This window comes from Perissodus microlepis, chromosome 20 (genome assembly GCF_051167445.1).
Source record: "Perissodus microlepis isolate ML-2025 ecotype Zambia chromosome 20, ASM5116744v1, whole genome shotgun sequence".
Taxonomy (NCBI): Eukaryota; Metazoa; Chordata; class Actinopteri; order Cichliformes; family Cichlidae; genus Perissodus; species Perissodus microlepis.
Genome location: NC_140480.1, coordinates 15,184,261 through 15,207,799, shown reverse-complemented (window position 1 = coordinate 15,207,799; position 23,539 = coordinate 15,184,261). Strand labels below are relative to the sequence as shown.

At 35.8% G+C, this 23,539-nt stretch overlaps 1 protein-coding gene across 1 annotated transcript; it reads left to right on the top strand.

Annotated features, from left to right (window-relative positions):
* Positions 1-1,289: 1,289 nt before the first annotated feature.
* Positions 1,290-12,599, top strand: LOC146364301 (scavenger receptor cysteine-rich type 1 protein M130-like). Its single transcript, XM_084918306.1, has 18 exons — positions 1,290-1,743; positions 1,926-2,021; positions 2,674-2,889; positions 2,998-3,189; positions 3,297-3,448; positions 3,631-3,775; positions 4,022-4,330; positions 5,369-5,674; positions 5,955-6,251; positions 6,672-6,980; positions 7,543-7,839; positions 8,127-8,414; positions 8,550-8,716; positions 9,145-9,247; positions 9,413-9,562; positions 10,583-10,678; positions 11,742-11,876; positions 12,017-12,599. Exons 1-18 carry the CDS (start codon positions 1,410-1,412, stop codon positions 12,199-12,201), a joined length of 3,777 nt encoding a protein of 1,258 aa, XP_084774432.1. The 5' UTR covers positions 1,290-1,409; the 3' UTR covers positions 12,202-12,599.
* Positions 12,600-23,539: the final 10,940 nt, after the last annotated feature.

Here is a 23,539-nt window from a genome sequence, read left to right as displayed (position 1 = left end):
CAAGTCATGAGCTGTGGTGATGATGTGGTTCCTCCTCCTGCTTCTCCACCTTGCTCACATTGGGCTGATGATCTCAGGCAAGTTAATTTAATTTATTTCATTCTGAATACGATTAATTATTGTTATTTGTTAGATTTAAGAAAGTAAAAATGTCTGTGAAGTATTTAACATCTTTGAAATACTGTTTTAAAAAAAGCTCTGTGTGTGTGTGTGTGTATGGATCAGAACTGATTTGAGATTTAATACTCAATTTAAAGCCAAAGTAATTAAATAAATATGCTATTTGCTTGCAAAATATATTGAAGTAAGTTTGTGTCAAAGTCGAAGTAGGAAGTGTTGTCCTCTAATGTGATATACCAAATTGCACCACTAGAGGGTAGTATTGTGAAAAAGTGCAGTGGAGAAAATAGATGAAAAACATCTGAGAGAACTGATAAATGTGCTTGTAACACCCTGCTACATCCAACTATGTAGGTTTATGTGCTGCGATCATTAAAGAGCCACTTGTTCCTTGCAGAGGACTTGTTTCATTATCAGTCACCATTACAGGGAGGAATCTTTAAAATATTTTTGAAATCCTAACAATGTTTTACAATGGGAATCCCTCTCTCTATTCAAAAACTTTTAAAAAATATGTGAAATGGTTATATTTATATAGCTTTTTTTGGAAAGATGAGGTGTTGCGGGAAATTCGGAATTTCAAAAATTCACAGTCAACAAAAAGCTTTAACTTTTCAAATGTATGTGCAGATCTATTTTTTTATTTAGAGAAAAATGACTACTTAAAGGGCAGCATGAGGTCCAGTGATGAGCACTGTCACCTTACAGAGTGCTAGGTTCAAATCAATGATGGGCCTTTGCTGTGTGGAGCTGGCACAGCCAGCTTGTGTCTGCATGTGTTATCTCTGGGTACTCTGACTTCCTCTCACAGTCCAAAGACATACGTGCAGTAGGTTAATTGGTAAATCTAAATCAGCTGTGGTGTAAACACGAGTGTCTCCATGTGTTAGCCCTACAAAAGATTGGTGACCTGTTCAGGGTGTTATCTGCCTCTTTCCCTATGATGGCTGGATTCCGACCTCCCAGAAATTTTATAAGCAGAATTGTTTGGATTAAGACTTAGTGGATTCATAATAATAATAATAATAATAATAATAATAATAATAATAATAATAACAATAATAAAAATGAACAAAAACAACGTGTTTAGAAATATCTTGCTAGATATATTAAAATAATAAAGTAAAACATAAAAGCATACAAAACAAAAACAAAATGTTTTGTTATGGCAGGAGCTCAAATTCTTTACAAAATTTTAACATGTTATCCTTTGCAGTTCTCAAAAGTAAGTCAGCCATGAAACAAATCGTAATAATAATAATAATAATAATTTGCTGTATAAACCTTGTATGTTCCTAGCTGAGGACAAACTGATTCTAAAAAACAAAGGAGACTACCCATGTGAAGGCTACCTTGAAGTCTACCATAACAACATATGGGGTTATGTTGGGGATACACACTGGAGCAAGAACACTGAAAAAGTGGTTTGTAAGAGCACTCACTGTGGGGAACCTGTGGAGAACTCAGTGATAGATACTCTTAAGCCTTCTAAAGACAGAAAACCGATCTGGCTCAATGAACTGGAGTGTAAAGGAGACGAGAGCGCTCTGTGGGAATGTAAACATCCTGGTTGGAACTACAGCGATTACTCAAGGGTCACAGTGAAAAAAATTACATGTTCAAGTAAGTTTTTCAAATTTTTCTCTGTTTTTTTATTTATTTATTTATTTTTGGTGAGCTCAGTGACAATGACTCTTAGCTAAAAGTTGTTAAGGGAAATCAATTGTGGTGTTTGTTTGTTTGTTTTGGGTTTTTTTTTATTATCTGTGTTTATATTTGGCTGATAATTGAGTGTGCTCTTCAAGGTAATATCACAATAAGCCTGAATGGACCCAAATGTGCTGGAGCTGTCCAGTACTCCATTGATGGCAAATCGGGTTACTTTTGTAAAGACAAATTGGGTAAGAGTGTGATTCATTCATGTATACATTTGTAGGTTCTTTTCTAAATGTTAACTGTACATAACTTCAGAGGAGAAACAAAGATAACTTTTTCTCAGTAAAATGCAAATGCAGTAAACAACACACAGCAACTTAGAGACAGCGTTTAAGATCAGTGTAATGCAATTATGGTTAAATAAATTCTAAACTAATGTCAGATAGTTTTAAATTTTAATTGACTCATATTTTCCAATAATGATTGTAATTAAGTTACTTATTAAAATATCATTCAGTGAAGATTTTCACTAAGACAAATAATGATGATATATTTAATGTATAATCCCAATCAAAAATAAAAATGAAGATACTTAAGGAACGTTACTTTTCACCATTGATACTTTTATATTCAGACACTATAGTCACAGAATTAGAAGCTTCAACATTGTCTTGTTAAGCCTGAAATACTAAAGTATCACACTAAAGAAAATCTCTTTGTGCTAAATTATCAGATTCATGCTACAATCAAATATCTTCTGTGTTTCAAAGGACAGAAGAGTTCCACTACTGTGAAAGATTCTTCTTCTTATTTAATGGTGTACTACTTCAATCACATTTTAAAATGTTGTACACTATTTTTGATTAACAAAGAATATATAATTCCTCTCTCTTAAAGAAAAAAAAGAAGCCGATCTTCTGTGTAAAAATCTCGGGTGTGGTGAATTCAAAGAAATTCTTACCTTAAAATGGATGGATAGTGAAAGAAGCTCATCAAAGATGGAGCTCGATTGTTCAGCCTTTCAAAATGCAGACCCAGATCATCTGTGGCAGTGTGTGAATGGCAAACAGGACAATTCAGCATCATGCAAACCTGTTTCTGTCATATGTGAAGGTAACACACACACACACTTACACATTATGTAAACCGATTTTAAAGCTGTGATAAAAACTGTTAAATATTAAATATGGTGGTGAATTCAGAAAGTGTTTTTATGAACAGGTTATACGAGACTGCAGCTCAAAGGAAACCCGTCAAATGTGTGTTCTGGGCAGCTGGAAAAAGAAGAAAATAACAACTGGGTACCTGTTCAACAGGACAACTTTGATTTTGATGTGTGCCAGCAAATGCACTGTGGTAACTCTCTCAGCCCAAACAACAGCACAAACAAAAACCTTAATGTGACATGCACAGGTAATTCAACACATCTATATTCCAACACAAACAACTTCCAAGCAAATACTTCACACTGTAAAACTGCTCTCTCGCTCTCTCTCTCTCTCTCTCTCTCTCTCTCTCAGATAAAGTTAAAGTAGTTCTGCACTCTGGTAAAGACAGCAAGTGCTATGGTACAGTTAATATTGAAGTGAATGGTTCAGTTAATCCTGTGTGTGCCTCCACCTGGACTAAAACTGAAGCTGAATTGGTCTGCAAGGAGCTTGAATGTGGGGAAGTGAGTTTTCAAGTTTACTCACCATAAGTTACCTGTTGTTCTGATACATGGATACTGAGTGTATCAGAAACTGTCCATACAGCAGTGCTACTGGGTTTATTGTAATAAGTGTATTAAAGTGCACCATTAATACTGAATGTTTATCAATGAAATAACGCAAACTCATAAATGCTTTGTTCTAGCTGATTTATACTAAAGAACATCAGAATTCAAGAGGGATAATGGACCGTGTGAGGTGCAAAGGCAACGAGTCCTCACTGTGGCACTGTCAGTCTCAGCATGGCAAGAACATCCAGTGTTCAAACCAACCTTATGTGGTGTGTTCAGGTGAGATATAGCAGTGGAAATGTACAGAGTGGCTGCTGATGGCCTTTGTCTGCTTTTATAATGGGATTTTAAATTCTGCAATAAATTCTATGTCGAGAGAGAAAATGAGTTACTTCATTCAATGAAATTGTGACATTGTTAAATTCTGATTACATTTTTCCAAAATGTGTTCATCAAGAGTTTAATTTAATGTATTTATTCTTTTTGTGTTTCATGGCTGATAAATCTCTTATTGACATGGTACAGACAGTGTGGAGGTGAAACTGGCAGATGGTCCTGGAAGATGTGCTGGAAGATTGGAGATAAAGCATGAGGACAAGTGGAAGAAAGTTCCTGTAAAAGGATGGACAGAGGCTCAATCAGCAGCTGTCTGCAAACAACTGCAATGTGGGGAAAAAGGCAAAACTGAAAAATTCAGTCAGGGTTCTGGTAGCTTCCTGTCAATAACGTGTCCAAGAAATAAGAAGATATCAAAGATATCTGAGTGTTTAACAGAAAACTCAAACAACCAATTTTCAGATCAAGAAGCGGAAGCAGTTGGAATAACCTGTGAGGGTGAGTGTAATGTTATAATTTCTCTGCCCTTCAGTGACATCAGCTGGAAAAACTGTTTCCTTTCTTAAAGGAAGAGTTTTTGTATCTTTGGCTTTTTAATTGCTTAACACTGATGATATTGGTGAACTTTGATCAAAATGGGAAATACTAAATTACTAATATACGATAAAATCTTAGAACCAGGAAAAAGCCATTTTCGTTCATTGATGTGAGGCAGAAGAAAAGAAAATGTGTTTTTTCCCCTCAGCTTATTCTTGACCTCATTCAGGCTCAAGAGTCCTTCTATACCTACAGTTTAATGCTTGCAAACTAAGAAAGGGATTTTTGTTAATCTGTTTTGATCAGAAAAGTGAAATAAGACACAACTTTCATTGATCATGCCATATTAACATTTTTTCTTTAACATGCTGCCTTGACTTTTCACTCAAAAATGTAATTTACAAAATTATTTTTGGAAAGTTACATGCTTCGTAAGGAAAGTCTTAAAGCCAATGCCCATTTTTTTGCTTCTTAATAGAGATAAAACTGAGTATATTTTAATCTTATAAATATTAAATTGGCCTCCAGTTAAATCTTTAGTTGATCCAGAATGCTGCAGCGAGAGTACAAGAGAGAGCAGATTTGTCCTATGTTGGCTTCTCTTGATTGGATCCCTCAAATTTAAGTCCTTCTCTTCACATACAAGGTCTTGAATAATCATCTTAAAGAACTACATTGGCAGTTGAGCACTTCCCTCTCAGACTACAGGCTTACTTGTGGTTCCTAAAAGTGGAATAGAAGGCAGAGCCTTCAGATTTCAGGCCCTTTTTCTGTGGAATCACCTCCCAGTTTGGATTTGGTAGACAGACACCTTCTCTACTTTTAAAATTAGGCCTCAAACTTTCCTTTTTGATAAAGCTTATAGTTAGTGCTCAATAGGGTGACCCCGAACAATCACTTAGTTATGCTGGAATAAGCCCAGACTGTGGTATATCTCCATTCAGCTTTTTTCACCAAGTATGTGTTTATACACCACTTTCCTATTTTTGTGTCCATCAGGTCTCAAGGTGGTGTTTTTGAATGGAACCTGTTCTGGTCATGTGGGGATAGAGCATGGCAGAGAAATCTACTGGCTCTCTGGGTCTAACGAGACATGGAACCAAGAGTCTGCAGACACAGTGTGTCAGCAGATGCATTGTGGGAACGCTGCCAGCTTTTCTTTCAATTCTACAGTTGATAAAATTAATAAAGTCTGGAAAAACTCTTTTAGCTGCTCATCCAGAAAAAAGTCTCTTTTTGAGTGTAACCAAACTACACCTCTGCCTCCTGACCACCATAATTCTACTGCCTATGTGAAATGTTCAGGTAATGTGGAATCTGAATGAGTTAAAGTATAAAACTAAGACTGACGTCATTATGGAATTGATTTATTGTGTCACTAGTTGTAATGTGAGCCACTCAGAAGAGACAATTTATTTATAACATACCTTTTAATGTCCATAGATGTATATTCACCTCCTTGTTTTCTCTCAATCAAGTTTCTACTATTTTCAATTTTTTCTGAAACCTAGCTTGGTCTAAGAAGTTGTGAAATATCTGCTGATACTAGTTTCCTCTTAAATTTAACTTTTTCATGTCACAACAGGAAATATTGGAATGATGTTGACGAACAGCTGCTGGGGAAAAGTCGGGATTCGTGTAGAACAGAAGGTAGGAGATATGTGTGCAGACACCTGGACAGAAGACAAGTCTGTGAAACTGTGTGAAAAGCTGAACTGTGGGACGCCCATAAATGCCCACAACAGTCCCAAAGATGGTGATATCCTCTTTAAGAGTTTACACCCGACAAGTCAGACTACTGACCTGACACAGAGCATCTTTGTCAAAAACCAGGACAATGATAAGTCCTGTAAACAAAAACCAGCCTATGTTGTTTGCTCAGGTAATTAATTGTTTTAAAAATATTTTTATATTGCAAAAATATAATAAATGTCATAACTTTGCTTTTTAAAAAGTTTCATTTTCAACTGATTTTGACCCTTTGGAAAATAGTGCCAGTTTTATTGGTTTGTTGATTCTTCAGTAACTAAGTTACAGGATAACAGAATGTAAAAAACAAACAAAAAGACATAAGTCTGTTTTTAAATGTTCCTTCAAATGTTTTAAAATTATCTTTGTAAATACTGTTTTTCATAATTAAGCTCATTTGTGTAAAAGAAGCAAATATAAATCTTTCTGAAGCTATCAGACTGAAATTATTTTCACTATGATGATGATGTTTCTTGTTGCTTAAAATTCTAATTAAAAATAAAATAAGAGTATTATAAATATATGGTATTATTTTGATATTTTTTTCTTGCAGGTAGTGTCAAGCCCAGATTTAGCATTCCCAGTTACAAATGCTTTGGAAACGTAGAGGTGGAATATGAGGGGAAGTGGATCCCTATGTGCGAGGATGCTCTCAAAGACACTAACAATCAAAACACCATCTGTCAGGAGCTTAAATGTGGTGATGCTGTCGAGACTCTTCCCTACTTTGGACCTGCACCAGCAAATAAATTAGCCATTTCAAAACTAAGCTGCACTGCAAATGCTAAGAGTCCATTATCTGCATGCAACAGTATTACTGCTTCTACAGCTGCCTGCAAACACAGTGGCCTCCGATGCTCTGGTGTGTATAATGATCTTTGTGTCAGCAGTTTCTTAATTAATCTTTGCTCCTTCACTGAATTGAAATTGAAACAAACTGAGACTAGTTTGTATTTCAGAAAAATGTTGAGATAAAAATAATGCTGCGTTCAAACTTTGACATGCTCGCCTTCAAAGGTTACTTTTAGTGAAATAAAGGGTAGAATGTTAACATCCTCACCTCCATTAATCATATTTGTTCTACTCAGTTTTACTCTTTTCTTTTCTGCTTGTTGTCCATGTCACCAGTATGGCTCTGCCACACAGTCTGACTCACTTAATGTCTGGAATCAGCTGGAAACAGCTAGCCTGTGCAGTCTGATGGTTATAAAAATATCGCTGCCATCAGTTGTCATCTCTTTGTTATCACTCTATAAAATCGTTTTATTTACACAGCAGTCAGCAGGTTATCTAAACTTTAAAAACTTTAAGTTGATGCAGGATCATAATGTCATTTCTGTGTGCAGAGTGTGTTATTTATGTCATTCAGATCCTGTTGGTTACATCATGTTTTGTGAACTTTTTATTTCTCTTGTCTGTCTCAGAATGGAGGACGATGGTACCTGACAAAAAGGCCTGTAGTGGAACAGTGTTGGTTCACTGGATACAGGGACTCAGTGCTGTTTCCAGAGAAAACTTCAATGAAACTGAGAAGGAAAAGCTTTGCCAGGATATGGACTGTGGTGGATACCAATCAACAAATAAAACTCACCCCCAAACAATTGAAATAGATTCTTTTTGGAACAAAAGCTTCAGCTGTGGTAAAAATCCAGGAAGCATTTGGGAATGTGAAAATAAAACCAGACCCTCAAGGAAGGAGCCAGTCTTTATTGAATGCAAAAGTAAGATTTATATCAGCAGGACTGATCTTAAATGATCACAGACTTTTTACATTTGCACTGGAAACACTGAAGAGTGAAACAAGACACTCGGAGTGTGAAAGAGAATTATTCCAGATACACTGGATAAAGTAAACCAAAGCTAAAAGTGTTAAATGAACTATTTGATTATGGACTTGTTCGTCATATTTTGACTTTGCAGTGCAGAGAAGATTAACTGATCATTTCTACCTCAGTGCTTTATGTCTTTATCAATACTTGACTGCAGTGTTTATTGCTTTCCTTCCCAGAGGAGCCCAATGTCAGCCTTTCACAGGGCTGTCGTGGGGAAGTGAGGATAGATGACGTTCCAGTGTGTGCTAGTAACTGGGATCTGAGTAACAGGGATCTATCCTATGCACACAAAGTTTGCCAAGAAAAGCTTTGTGGCGATGCTGTCTTCATTGAATCCAAAGCTCCATCAAAGGGTTCAGGTAACTTTTACCATGTCAGCTGTGAAAAGTACCATTCCATCATTGGCCAGTGCAGGAGGACTGAAGGACAGTGTGACACAAATGTGGTGTTCATTACTTGTAGTGGTAAGTGTGAGTCCATACACCGTTCATTTTTAAACACATTATGAACACAAGCAAACCATCTCTAACATCATACTTGTCAGACAGAAGTGGATGAGCTTGTTTCCTTCTTTAAACACAGTTTCTTTGCTTTTACAGAAAGTGTAAAGTTCCGCACCGCTGAAAAACATGGAGGTGTCCTTTATGTCAATTATCGAGATAAGTGGGAAAGAGTATGTCCATTTAATCGTTCCCCAGTGTTAGAGAGAAAGCTCTGTGAAGAGATTAATAATGAGACCCATAGCGGCTCTACGGAAGACAAACAGGTAAATCTTTACATTCTGTTTCTTGAAACCGGTCACTAATTTATCTCGTATGCTACAAACCAAGATCATGGACAGTTTCCTGGCTCTGTGTTTCAGCTTATTTAAATCTAATAATGAAGAATGGAATGTGATTTTTATATTATTTAGGTTTATGAAATGGAAAGAAATGTATGAGAGGTGTTGCTGACTAAACACAAAATGCTCAAAGATTTTTAAGTTAAAAACTTACTGGACACTTTGCTGACACATAATTTGCAGAAATATAAAATAAATTGAATGTCCCAATACTTTTGGTCACTTTAGTGACTTCTTTTGCTGTGTGTTGCTTTGATGCTTCAGTCAGGCCTGTTTTTCACTGCCAGAGAAATTTCAGTGTTTTCTATTCTGGCTGTATCTCTAAATGTGAAAAAGTTTAAATTTGATTCAAGGTCAACTTAGAAACAACACTGGTATTCACTGATGTTACCATGGATGTCAAGCGCTCTGTCAAACAACGTTCCTGTGGAAACGTTTCTCCAGCTGAAATACTTTGTAAGACAAACCACAAATCCTTTCTCAATAAGTTCTATTGTTTTCAAAAATATTCATTCAACATGTTTTGCAGAGAAGAGATTTTTTAGATAAACAAGATGAGTCAAGTACAGCTCTCAGTGTGACTGAATCCAGAATAAATAAAGTGGTTGTTTTTGATTCCAGGCTACGATCCACTCCCTACACCTACACCACCTTCTTCTACACCAATAGCACCTATTATCGTGGTTGTGGGATTTCTTCTTGTTGTTGTGATCTTAATTTTGGTATTTGTACGATTCTATCTCAAGAGAGCCAGGAAGTCCAACGTTTCACGTGAGTATCTTTATTACATGACTTAAACACATGGCTTGTTTCACTTTTAATGAATTACTTTAAAAAGTGTAAAAAACCTGCCTGAACATGAGAACATGATCCAGAAAAAGGTGTTTGAGAGTTTTTTGCCACAAGAGGGCAGTCTCCAACATACTGACTGAATTCTGAATTCAAATAGTGCCATCACTACTGCTGACAAAACAAGGAACGCATCAGCTCATTCAAACATTGCTCACTTTAAAAACTTAGGGAAACATTGTGAAAACTACCCAAACTTGTGCTTGTGTCTTGTATTTCCTGCTCGCATACTCAGGGCTGGACTGTTACAAAAAATCAGCCCTTAGTTTTTCTTTTTAATCTCCTTGCTAAAGTTGTTTTTGGGTTAGTTCTTAGTTGAACTGCACTACAGTATGTGACAATTAATAGCTAAACTTTATCTGTTGACAGTGGCTCATGGACAAAGTGGCCATTCATTTTACTTTTGTTGGGACTGCTGTCCCTCCCCCTGCACTTCTCCACGGCAGCCTCCTGTTACTGTGAGGGTTTGTTACTACAGCAGTTGTTGCTGGAACAGCAGCAGCCCCGATAACAAGTGGCCTAATATGATATATTTTGCTGCATTTATTTTTACGTTTCTTTTCCTTTTCTCAGCTTTTCAGCTCCACCTTTTTGCCACTTCGTCCGTTCTAAATTCTGCTCTGCAAGTTGTGTGAGCACACATGGAAAGTAGGGGAGGGCCTAGTTTAAAGATTTGAAAACAACAACCTGAAAGGAAAATGTAACCCTGTTTTTTCATAACAAAAAGTAATCTTATCTGAACAATAACACTGTTGCTTACATTCAAAGTGCCTGTATCAAAAATGAATAAATTGCCTGCTGACAGTGCTTTTATGGCTGATTCCAGATTACCGTACTAGTCTTTTTCTGTACCCTGGTACATTGGTACATCACTGGTACATTAACACAGTACACTGTTGTTATGTACTGTATGAGTAAATGTGTAACACTGTAACCTTTCAGCAAGAATGCTGCAAGACAAAGAAATGGAGTTTGAAAGTGGGGAATATGAAGATGTCACGAACAAAGAAAATGAGATGGAAGACTTAAGTCATGGCAGTGAGTCATTCATTTATTAATTTGTTTATTGATTGATTGATTATTTTTTTCATTCATTCATTCATGTTTTCTAAATACTTTATTGCTTCTGATCAAAGTGCCCTTTAAATACTGTACACCATGTTTGTTTGTTGTAGGTCTTGCTGCTTCTTATATTTCTATGTCCATGGTTATATTTTACACAAATATTTCTTATCACTGCATATCAATATTCCATTTTTTCTGCTTTTGAAAGTTATTTCTGCTTAATCATACTGTGTCAAGAACAAAACCTTACCTCAGTTAAATCTGGATTTTACCCCGTCTGATGTCGTCTCTTTGTGCAGCCCTACTACTCCCCCCTGCTGACTACTTGAAGGCGCACAATTTCAATTTCACCGTGGACTTGAACAGAGATATAAAACATATATGAAATGAAAAATTATCTTTCAAACTGACTTTCATGGCAGAGATCATTGGTAATAACAGTTAAGCCTCTGGATACAAAGAGCAGCAGTTTTTAGTGAAAGTCTATGGCTGTCAATCTTAAATTACATGGTAGGCCACTTACAGGAACCAGTGAAATCCCGCTTTCTATCAGCCTAAAGAAATGTAACTACACATTTAAAATAATAATAAGGGCATTTTAAATAGTATTTCTTAGTTTTCTGCATGATAAAAAAAAGAAATGCTGCCGTAGTAAATGTCCAATTTGAATTGCAATCATCAAATGTGTAATATTACAGAAAAATAGAAAGTTTCTATTAATTCACAGGAACCCTGATGGGTTTTTTTTTTTTCAATCTAGACCGACTGTAAAAAAATGAAATAGTAAATCATAAAGACAGGAACTTCTCTATGATTTAATGGTTTATCTTTTGCAGTACTTAATTCATTTTGTGCAGTATAAACATCCTTGGGGGACCTATTTTTCAGCATGAGAAGCTGCAAAAATTAATTAATTAAATAATTGTTTTTATAAAACAATTTGCCTGTCTTAGATTTATCTCAGATTGTTTCCAAGTGGGAGTTCTTTTTAAAAAGCCAACATGATGTAAGTGTTCTCTTGCCATTTTTCATTCAGGAGCCAGATCAGAGGCTGAATTAATCTCAGAGAAGGATGGGCAGAGTGTTTCCTCTTATGAGGATGTTGAAGCAGATAAGGCTCGACCCCTGACCTTTCCAGGCACTACTGCCATCAACATCAACACGCATGAAGGTGTCCATAATGAAAGCACTGGAGTTCTAAACTAGTTCGATCACAGTGTTTTCACATTTCAATAACAGTAAATGGCAATTTGGAAAATCAGTGAGTCTAATCTATGTATAACACATATCATCTGTTTTTCTTTGTGACAGACGGGGTGACCTACGAAGTGGAAGATCCACAGGAGAATTATGACGACATCGATACAATCCCTGGAACCACACAGACTACAGCAGAGGTCCATGAAAGCCTTGAAACATCACATGACTTAAACACAGCTGCCCCAGGATTGGTGGAGAGAGATGAGGACTACCTAGAGCCAGATGTGGATGGGTGAGCCGAATGTGGCTTTAGAAACTACTTTTAAAAATCAGTCTCAAAAAGTGGCTCATGTCCAAATTCACCTTCATTTCTCTCAAATAAATATCAAATGAAAAGCAATATTAAAATCTTTAAATTCAACATACATTTACTGAAATGGGTGAAGGAAACTTCCATTTGATGGAGGAACAGTGCAAAACGACTGAAAATCTATCTTTTGATACTGTACAGCAAAAAAACTTAAAATGTACAATGTAAAAAAAGACATCATTTTATTATGTTTTATAATGCCAGCCGCTTCTTCCTGCTTCTAGTCTATAGGCTTAGCTAACTGTCTTGTTAGTTTTATATTCAGCATAGAAATGTGTGTAATATCAATATTCTCATCAAACTCTGAGTATAAAAATACAAGTGTATTTCTCACAATATTAAGCTATTGTTCTAAATATAGTATATTCTTTAAAGCATAAATATAAAGAATTCAATATCTTGTGGTTGTCGTCTTTTTGTGATATTGTTTCATTTTTATGCAATGTGTCATTAAATGGTCCAACATGAAATACCAGTGCAGTTGGTATTTCTTAACTGGTCTGTTAACAGCTTATCTTAACGATGCTCAACACCCAATTATTATTATTATTATTTTTGATTATTTCCCCCATGACTACAGCTTTTTTGTGGCTAATTTTCACATTCCTGACAACTGTTCACAGTGCACATTTTTCTATAACTCACCCAATTTGTGTATTGTTTGTATTGAGACTTAATTACGGCATGATTAAGGTTGTGATTGATGTGAATGACATGTTTCATCCTGTTTAGCTTCTCTGGGTAGGTACATTTTGTTTTGAAACTAGTCAACAGTAGCATGTGATTAGAAATCTCTGTGAATTATGGATGTACATTGCTAACAGAACTAACTAGCTAGCATGACCGTTAGCTACTAACTCATTATTTTGTTCTTACCATGAGTCACTGGAGGGATGAATAACACTGCTTTACTCACAGAGCTTTAAATTATTGACATTTTTAGGTTTAATAATTAAAGAATATCTAGTGAAGCCTCGGAGACTCTGGGATTTTGGAAATGGCTTAGATGTTGAGTATCAAACTGTATGTTATGTATGCTATATATAGTTTGATACACAGCACAATAAGCCGTTTTATCAATAAGACAACGCTTTTAGAGTCTCTGAAGTTCTGAAACTTGTTACGTTCCATTCTTACAGGTTGTTGACTCTTTCACCAGTGTTTGGGTTGAAAATATTTTGAATACAGTTACATCATCATGCACTTTAATGTTCTCTATTGCAATTTATAATTTTCCCCAGTGGTTAAACTTGGAGCAACTGCTTGCTGCAAATGTTAACATGGGTAAGCTCATCATTGAGGTGCAGCTTTTAGGACATTGACAGATTTACTAAGGCCTCAGATGTTTGGTCAGAGCAAAGGGCCAGTGAGAAGAGAGCCAAAGGGACTAATTGTAAAGAGCATTCTGTCACAAGCAGCACTGATGTCAGAGGCCTTGCTGAGGAGCCATGATGTAGGATTAAGTCTGCTGTGTAGCTGAAGTTGAAATAGATTCAGCATAGTTGTCTGCAAAGGTGGCATATCCATTCTGGACTTAAATATTTGTGCAAAGCAAACTTAACCTTCTGTTATACAAATGCAATAAAATGTTATTAGTACATGATAATACAAACTTTTTTAGAGTTTGTATGTAAATTTTCATTTTAATCAATGTATTCAGTTTGAATTAGTTATATATAAACACGAGCAGAGAAAAGGAAGGAGAATTTTTAAAGATACCTTTATTTTATTTTCCCTACATCGCTCAGGGTGACTTTGCCTCCGTGGATTCCCATTCATTTCCTATGGCGGAACACCACAGATGTAACAAAGTTGATTAAAACACTCAAAATTCAATGAAAGAGGTGCTCATCGCTTTTAGATGTTCAAGTGCATAGTGTGGAGGATGTCATAAGGCTTCGAGGCAATCGGATGTAACCCCCCCCCCCCCCCCCCCCCCCCCCAATATTTATGAGTGTTTCATTTGTAAATTGGTCAGATTTGACCCGAATACAACAGGAAGGTAAGAGGGAGAATAAGCAGATGAATGCGTTTTCCTTTTCATAAAATGATAGAAATAACCATAATAACTATATAACATATAATCATTAATTGCAGTTAAAAAAGAGTGTGTTTATCCAACACACACAGCCTTCTTCAGTTCTTAGGTTTTACATATGACAGCAAAAAAGAATCATTTGAATCTCTGCAAGCTATAAAATTAGTTACAATCTCAGAACATTATATAACATATTATTACACAATGCCACTGTTTATTTCACAAAAACTGAATATAAATATGAAAGCAGTGCATGAAAAACTTCATGACTCCACAGCTTGTAGCACCTCATAGCACCAGGAGTAACTTCAACTAATTGTTTTCTTTTTCAAATAATTTACAGTGAAGCGTGATGAGTGCCCCCAAGTGTCCTTTTCTTGAGACATTTTTTTATTTATTTGTTTGTGCATGTGGAGTCCTGCCTGTGCCCCTCAACAATAACATTTAACTATTAATCACAATTTTGCTAAATAAAAGGATGTGCTTGCATCAGTCACATGATGACCATTAACCAATGCTCACCCTTGACATTAGAGCGCGCTGGCTAGTTAATTGATAATGTGACTGATGTTTTCTGAGGTGTTAGGAGACACACTGTCTGCTCAAATCCAGCTAAATACAGTCAAATTGATTGGGTGGCATTTCATTTCATAACATAGATGGACAGTCACCTAAATATACAGCCAAAGCAACCCAGCAGTTTATTAAAGCAAAGAAGGTCAATATTCTTAAATGGGCAGTCAGTTATTTGATCTTAACCCAATCTTCAGGTTTATATATTGGAAATAACCTTTGCAATTTTCATCTTATCAGAGAATAAACCATTCTGTAGTGACTGATTACAAATGTAGGTACATTTGTAATCACTGCCCCGGGGCAGTGATTGCCCCCAGTGCCCCGGGGCAGTGGCCACCCTACCCATTAGCTCACAGCAACAAGGTCCCAGTTTTGAATCATCTGGCCTGCTGGGGCCTTCTTATGTGGGGTTTGTGGTAGCTAATATTGTTTCTTTTTGTGCGGGCAGTGTCTAATCTATTTGTTTTAGTTCCTGTTGAATATATTATGTTTTATGTTCTTTTTATAAATTTCCCGAATGTCCTTTCTATCCCTGCTGCTTAACTTATGAATGGAGGGCACTTGTACCACCAGTAATAAAAGTCAGTAAGACCTGTGGTGGACTAGTAGTCAGTTACTCAGGAGGAACAATAAAAAACCTGTTTCCTAAAGTGCTAAAACTATGAATCCTTTCCCAGTCACTCATAATGGTTTTCAAAGAATTCATTCACGTGTTTACCAAGGTGTGTATTCTGTAAATCTGAACTTGCTTACTTTGATTGATGTGCTATAGATAAACAAAATAAATCAAGTCACAGACTCACAGTCACTGTGAGTGAATGTAGAAAAATTAAATAGGACTATGTTTGATTTCAGGCTATGTGATGACATTTCCACTACAACCAGTGCCCCTTTTCTATATTCATATCACCTGTTATTGTAGGTGTGAGACTTCTTATAGAGACACCGTTTTTGTATATATAAAATTCTGAGTGTTCAAACACCCAAGAAGTCTAAAGTTTCATGTGAGTATATTGATTGCATCAGTTAGAATTAACTGACTAATAGCTTGTTTCAGTTTTAATGAATTGCCATGAAGTGTAAAAACCCTTACTGAGCAAAAAGTTTATCCTAATCATCCAAGTTTAAAGTAAAAATGTGTTGTAGGCTTTTTGCCAGGAGAGGGCAGTCTTTCAACATACTGACTGCATTCTGACTCCTCTGTACTCCTCAGCTTACAGCCATTTCTAATAATACCTTTACTGCTGATGACTGAACAAACAGCACATCAGGTCAGCCAATCATTTGTTTACTTGATTAAAAATGCAAAAACACAACTGGGAAAATGACCCAGACCTGTGCTTGTGTTTTTTATGTTCTTGTGCTGTGTACTGGTGCATTAGCACAGTGTATTAGTGAAACAGTTGTTATGTACTATATCAGTAAATGTGTAATACTGTAACCTTTCAGCAAGATCGCTGTCAGGGAAAGAATTGGAGTCTAAAAGTGGGGAATATGAAGATGTCTGAAGAAAGAAAATGAGATGGACAACTTCAGTCTGTCATGGCCTGTGGCTGCAGGATGCGTGTTGTAGAGAATGAAGACCCAAATGCTGACAAGCAGAGGTTAACTTAACAAAAAGTGAGATATTTTGTTTATGTTAGCTGATTACAAACATAAACCAGACAAGAAAGCCAACACTTGGAAATACCTTGACAACATGGAGAAGGATTAACAAACTATCCAACAAAGGGCTGAGAAAGACAGAGACAATGTGTACACTGAAGAGTGACGAGGGAAGTGGAAACACATGGGAAAACAGCAAGAATGCATTAGAAATAACAAGACAAGGGAAGCAAAACTGAACACACTGAACACAGAACAAGTGAATGTCAAACTAAAACAGAAGTACGCAAACATGCAAACACTGACAGGAACACACAAGCTTGTCACTGAAACAGGGAAAAGCATACATAGATGCATAATGACAGACTGAAACACAAGGGGAGAAACATGGGAACATGTAAGGGATACGAAACACATACGTGACTAAGAGACTGAGTCCAAGGGAAGCGAGGAAAACAAACATGAGATGTAGAGGGAATAAACAGAGACGTGACTGGGGAAACATATACACAGAGGACATGACAGACTCTTACAGGAGACACAGGGATGACACAAAGACAAGAAAAAGAAATACAAAAAACCTCACAGACATAAAAGAACTAAACTCCAGGCTAAACTATATAAACGTGAACTTAGAACATCTGCATAATGCAACAGAAAGAATCATGTATACAAAATAAACTAAAAATGCTGAGTCAAAGACCTAGCGCCCTGACACAGTCGTGATTGAGCCAAACCTTGTTGTGATTTGACACTATATAAATAATACTGAATTGAATTTAAAGTGCTACTGCTCCTCCCTGTTGACCACTTGAAGGTACATAATTTCATTTTTGCCTCCATTTTACCTTGTGTCATAACAGAGAAACAGATATGACGTGTAAAATTGATCAATTTGTTCAGTTTTTCTTATCTGCATTTTTTTTTATTTTTAAACATGTTATTGATCAAAGTCTGGAGCTTTGTGTTATTTAAATACTGTACATGATAAAGGTAATTATTATTACCTATATATCTATATATATTATTTAATGTGGTAAGAATAGTGCTGTTAAAATTAACGTGTTAGCATAGATTAAGCATCATCACGATTAACGCGATAAAAAAAATTAACGCTATCAACGCATCTGGAGTGCAGCATGACTCAAAATCCCTGAAATGTTTCTGTCAACGCATTTCGGGCAGTTTGCCCAAGTAGTTACCTTCTCACGGAGCATTGGGGGCTCAGTAAGTCTACCTCGGGCATATTGACTGACACAACTGCCAACTGAATTGCAACAAACTGCAGACCTGTTAATGTTGAGAACACACGCTTCACATAGCTTTGGTTCCTCGTCTCAATGACTTGAAGTGCCTCCCCAAGAGTGACAGAGAGAGAGTGGATAAATGTTTACAGAGCTTTTATGAATGTTCAAAATGTTCAGTGTTTTTACTCTGTCTGTTTGCTCATGCAAAATGAAATGTTATTAATATAGAATAAAAATGAATGATATTTATTCGTGATTAATCAAAATTAATCCACAGTAACCGTGTGATGAATCTCATTTAAAGTTGTAATTGTTTGAGAGCACTAATATATATATTATATATTAGTCTATGCTTACCTACTAGTATGTAGGTTTTTTAAAAAGTTGTATTTCACAGGAGAGAACCTGTGCAAAAAGAAAACTAGTCAAATTCTCTTGGAATTTAAGCACACATTCCTTGTGTTTATTCTCCATTTAATTCGTTATATTGTATAAATGTCTGTTACAAGCTTAAATATAAAGTTGAAGTGTAATTGCAGCCAGGCTATTGATCAAGTAATAGTGATTAATCGTGATTAATTACAGAAAATTGTGATTAATTAGTTTTTTTTTTTAATCTATTGACAGCATTAGGTAAGAAGTAAAATCTTTGACACTGTTTAATTTGACATTGAAAATATGCCATAAACTGCTGTCAGTGTCTGCTTTCATTTTTCTTGTTTTAATTTGATGTTTTATTGTTATATAGAGAGACATATGGAAAAAGGTTAGGGCCACTGGGGAAAAAAATTCAGAATTCTGAGAAAAAAAGTCAAATTCTGACTATTTTCTCAAAATTACCCCCCGCCCCCCCGCAAAAAAAACCCAAACTAAAGATGTCTCCAGTTTGTTTTTTCCAGTGGCCCTAATCCTCTTCCAAAGAAAAATACTGAGATGTTTATGTTTTCAGAAAGTTTGAAACCTGCTTCTAGACTGAAGTCTCTCAAGTTATCAGTGGTGGGCTCCAGACTGATGATGTTATTGATTAGTTTGGTGTCTGTTCAGTGGAACAAACTGCCTACATGACCTGAAAGCTTCCACATCTGCATCTGCATTCTAGAACATTTCTCAGTGTTATCGTTACTTACTCTGTGTGCATGCGTGAGCATGTAGGCAGTACACTGTGTTTGCGTGTGTGTGTGTGTTGGGGGGTTCATGCTTGGGTTAGATGTGGTTTCTGGGTAAATGTTTTTAAATGCATTTATCTGAATGCAAAGCACGTTAAGATGACTTGAGATAAAACGTGCTGCATAACAAAACTGACTTGTTGTTTAAACAGTGGTTCCTGAACTTCAGGTGTAAACTCACAACCAAACCTAGCAGATGTTCCCCTTCATCAACAGGAATGCTTAACAAACATGTTTTTTTAATTTAATATTATTTAACCAATCACAAAATCTCATTTAAGCTGAATCACAAGTTAATTGTAATTAACAGTAACATTTTTAATGGTTAGCCCAAAACAGACTTTGATTGCTAACTCAAGGGCTCACCACAGTGATTATACTGTTAAAACATGTACATGTAGGTCGGCACACACTCTAACATCATTCTGCGCTCCTGGCTATCTTTGTGTAAGCATGCTGTCTGTGCAGATGCTTGCATGAAGAGCCGAAGTTGTGTTAGGTGTATAATTCAGCTGTATCTTTCGTGGATGTAGTTGGCACTTCAGGTGAAAGAAAATGTGTCTTTTATCCACCTTGTGTGCAGATAACTGAAGAACCTTTGCAATCCAAGTAACGGCACAATTGTGACTGGAATTTAATTAATTTAGTACAGTAATTAATTAATTTTAGTAATTTATTTAGTGTGATATTACTAAATTAATGACACTGTAAACTACTAAAAAGTCATTTAATGCTACAGTAAATAACAGAAAAGTATTGTTGTACTTTTCTGTTATTTACAGCGTCCTTTATTTTCTACTATCTTTATGATAATGCCATTTTTTTGAGTTTGTCATGGAGAGATTTGTTTAGATGATGGTGATTTGTTCTTGTCTTGGGAAATCTGAGGTAACTTATGTAGTTATCCATTATCCTTTTAATTTACAGAACTTCTATGTGGAGTTCTTCAAGGCTCCACGCTGGGACCTATTCTGTTTTTAATATACATTCTTTCTTGAGGCCAGATGATACAGCAGTTTCCTGATGTTTCTTATCATCTTTTTGCTGATGATATTCAGCTATACTACTCAGCCTTCTGAAATTCATAAAGGAATTTGTGTAAAACTTTCCAGACCGATAGATGTAATATCTTTGTTTCTCAGTTCATCTTGAGTTTCTTTAGATTGTGGAATGATGTGTTGACTTTTGAGATCGTTCACCTTGCTACACTTTTTAAGACGTGTTTTATTTAACTGAACTTGTTTGGCAGTAATCAGGCCAGGGTGTGGCTGGTACAAGAGAAAATGCATTTTTAAAACATTATTATGATTTTTGTGCATGTTGTAAAAGAGGATGTCTGGGTAACTTCTGAAGTGACTCTATCAAGTTTTGCACAGATATATACATCATCACTGCACTAATTAATTTTTGTCTTTTCATGTGATTTCTTAATTTTGAAATACTTGAAACCAAGCAATGTATTAGTCCCTGGCAGTTGCTACAGTTTGTGGTAATGTATGGTATGTGTAAAAGTCACACAGTTTTGTTTAACACTGTGTGTATCTGTAGTGTGTTGGGGGCTGTGCACACAGAGAGTCTTGTTTGCTGGTTAGTGTGCCCTTTAATATTGTATTCAATGTCATACAAACATACGAATATTGAACGAATATTTACAGTAAATATTTAAAGCAAATTAAAACCCAATAAAGGATCTATTTAAAACAACAACAACTTTTAAACACAGGTACAGTAGGAGTTGATACTTTCATATTTTTCTGAGAATATATCTGAAGCAGAAACGTATGTGATCACAGTTTCCTGCCTAGATAGACGTTCTGGTTTCAAAAATACAACCCAGAGGTTTGTGGCTTCATTTCTGTTAAGCTACCTCCAAACTGGAGCTCATGGTTGTGTCAGTTATGCTTCATTTCTGATCATGTCACTGGTAAATGTGGTCAAGACACCTCTGTGTGAGTCTTATGCTTAGATGTAAGATCAAACAGATTTTCACACCAACAATTTATTAAAAAATAAATAAATAAATAAAAAAAGGCAACCTTTTTTTTAGGGGGCATGCATATTTGAAAAAGTCACCAACTGATGTCAAAACTTTATGTTGCATTAACATTAGTGTCTTAATTTTTAGACACTAGCAAAATAATGTAAAGGAAGATATAGTATTTGTATTAACTCCGAACCTTGACATCACTTTTTTGATTTGTTAAACTAACTGTAAATCATTTAAGCTTAAAAAAGGCACCTAACTCAAAGGATGAACGACTGTGCCCACACGTAACATACAAGTGAGCATAAAAATGCATATTTAGACACCATGTTACTAGCTGTGTTTCCATTTCTTTGGCTGCATTTAATTAAATTTGACAAATATAGCAGTTTATTAGACATCAAGCAATATTTCTGCAGCAACACTCTAAGTCCCAAAGAACTATTAGGTGAGAAGAAGTTTCAGGCCTAAATAATTATTTATTGTAGATGAATAGTATCTGAAACACATGTCATCAAGAGACAGGAAAAAATCCAGGAAAGACCTGATATCTGTGACCTGACTGATGCATCTGCCACTTCAGTTGTTCTTTTTACTGTTTACCAAAGTTTAATCAGTGGAAGGGTGACTGTCAGGAAGCCATAAGGAAACAGGGAGAAAACTGTTGAGGTATGCCAAAGTACACAAGAACTAGAGTAAAAATCAGTGGCAAAAGGGGGTTATAGAGCCATAAACCAAATATGAAGAGCTTGGTTTGAATCAAAGAAAAACTTTGTATGTCCTTCAAAAAGCCTGGAAAACTATTTCTCTACACTAAATATTGAAACTACAAGTTCATAATTTGTTGAAGACTAAAGGTGGACATATCAAATATTGACCTTCAAGCTTTTGAGAATTCTACATACTCTCTTTTTGCCTTATATACCGTATCTCCATCTTGTCATGTTTCATGTACCCATTTTCCAAGCAAAATAAAGACTTTTACACAGCAGTGCAGTAACATTAGAGACAGACATGATAGGTGTGTGTAATGTGTTCCTCCTTGTGTTCTACAGTTTCTGAAAAAAGTAGAAATAATCTTAATGACAGCTGGGATAGGCTCCAGCACCCCCCGCGACCCTGAAAAGGAGAAGCGGAAGCGAATGGATGGATGGATGAATCTTAATGCTAAAAGTATATCAGTTAGCAGTTGCTAACACTTGGGGTAACAGCAGCAACCATTCTAGCACATGCAGCATATGGCACAATGACAGTGATTGCATCCATACACATGCTGCATTAAGGGCAAGCATAGGCTCTTGTTCTACTATTATTACTCCTGCCGCCACACTAATATCTTCCAATTAATCCTAACATTATCCTCCAATTTTACACAAAAGGCAGTTAAACAACTACTTGGTGGCCAGGACTCCAGAGTGGATGAGGTTTACTAGTTTATAATGAAGGTTACTGCAGCCACATTAGTTACAACTTCCAACTTTACCCAGAATCCTGTACATTTCGCATGTTTGGCACGGTATAAAAAAGTATGACGTTTTTTGATCCTTTGAGACAGCTAGCATCAAGCAGATAATTATTAAAAAACAGATAACTCCTTTAATGACTTATTTCTCTTCTGTCTAATGCCACCAGTAGCACCTGGATTTTTGTTGCCCTGGTGGTGAATGTAGTTTAGCAAGTTACTAAAGTGCACTTGAGAATATTTTTTGCAGTTAGTCACAGCTCTGAAAAGTCTCTAGCCACAAACCCACAGCCCTGTGCAGTTCTCTCATACTTTCAGTTTACACCTGGGACCACAGTTTAAGCAAATTCAAATGTAAAACTTGTAAACATCAGAATGGATATTATCATTAGAGTAACTGTACTCACAGCTTATTATGATATGCATGGATAGTTATTTACTTCTCCTAAGGCTACATATATAAGGCTACATAAGTCATTTTCTTTCAACATTTTTACACAAATTTTCTGCATTTTGTGCAGAAGAGACAAATTTGGACAATTTCCAAAAGTTATGTAGCAGAATTTCCCAAGTACAGTAAAATGAAGCACTTAGAATACTTTTTAATATTAAATTCTAAGTGTCATTTAGTAGGATGAATCTGACACGTGTAACACAAAAACCAAAATATTAATGTATTACCCTGCCCCCCCCAAAAAAAAATATTGGAGTTTTCAGATGGTACACTTGTTTAACTCAGAAAATAATTGAATAACTTGAATGTATGCAAATTTACATTTTAAAGAACAGGGTGGGCTTTCAAATCATAAAGAAATTGTAAATATTTTCTTCTCTGCCACCTCCGATTATTTAAAAAAAAAAAATGGTTCAAAGTTTGAATATACAGTCTGTGTAAATTACTGTTAATTTTAGCTTCATATATAAAATACCTTTTTACACATCTATTTTTTAAAAGACCTGTTGACCCTCTTTCATGGCATTTTTCTTGCACATTGAAATCGAAGGTAATGTTTACTAAATATTAAAGACAAAGATCTGCATCTGTATTTGGGTATTGCCTGTGTATTAGCTAATTAAATTATATATATAATAATAATAATAATAATGGATTGCATTTATATAGCGCTTTTCGGGACCCCTCAAAGCGCTTTACAATTCCACTATTCATTCACTCTCACATTCATAC

What these genes read in the sequence shown, in the direction of transcription:
- LOC146364301 (XM_084918306.1), top strand. Translation starts at nt 1,410, where the DNA reads ATGTTCCTAGCTGAGGACAAACTGATTCTAAAAAACAAAGGAGACTAC. An exon ending in AGTTGGAATAACCTGTGAGG is followed by an intron (nt 4,331 to 5,368) that starts GTGAGTGTAATG and finishes TGTGTCCATCAG; the next exon opens with GTCTCAAGGTGGTGTTTTTG. An exon ending in GCTCTACGGAAGACAAACAG is followed by an intron (nt 8,717 to 9,144) that starts GTAAATCTTTAC and finishes ATTTGATTCAAG; the next exon opens with GTCAACTTAGAAACAACACT.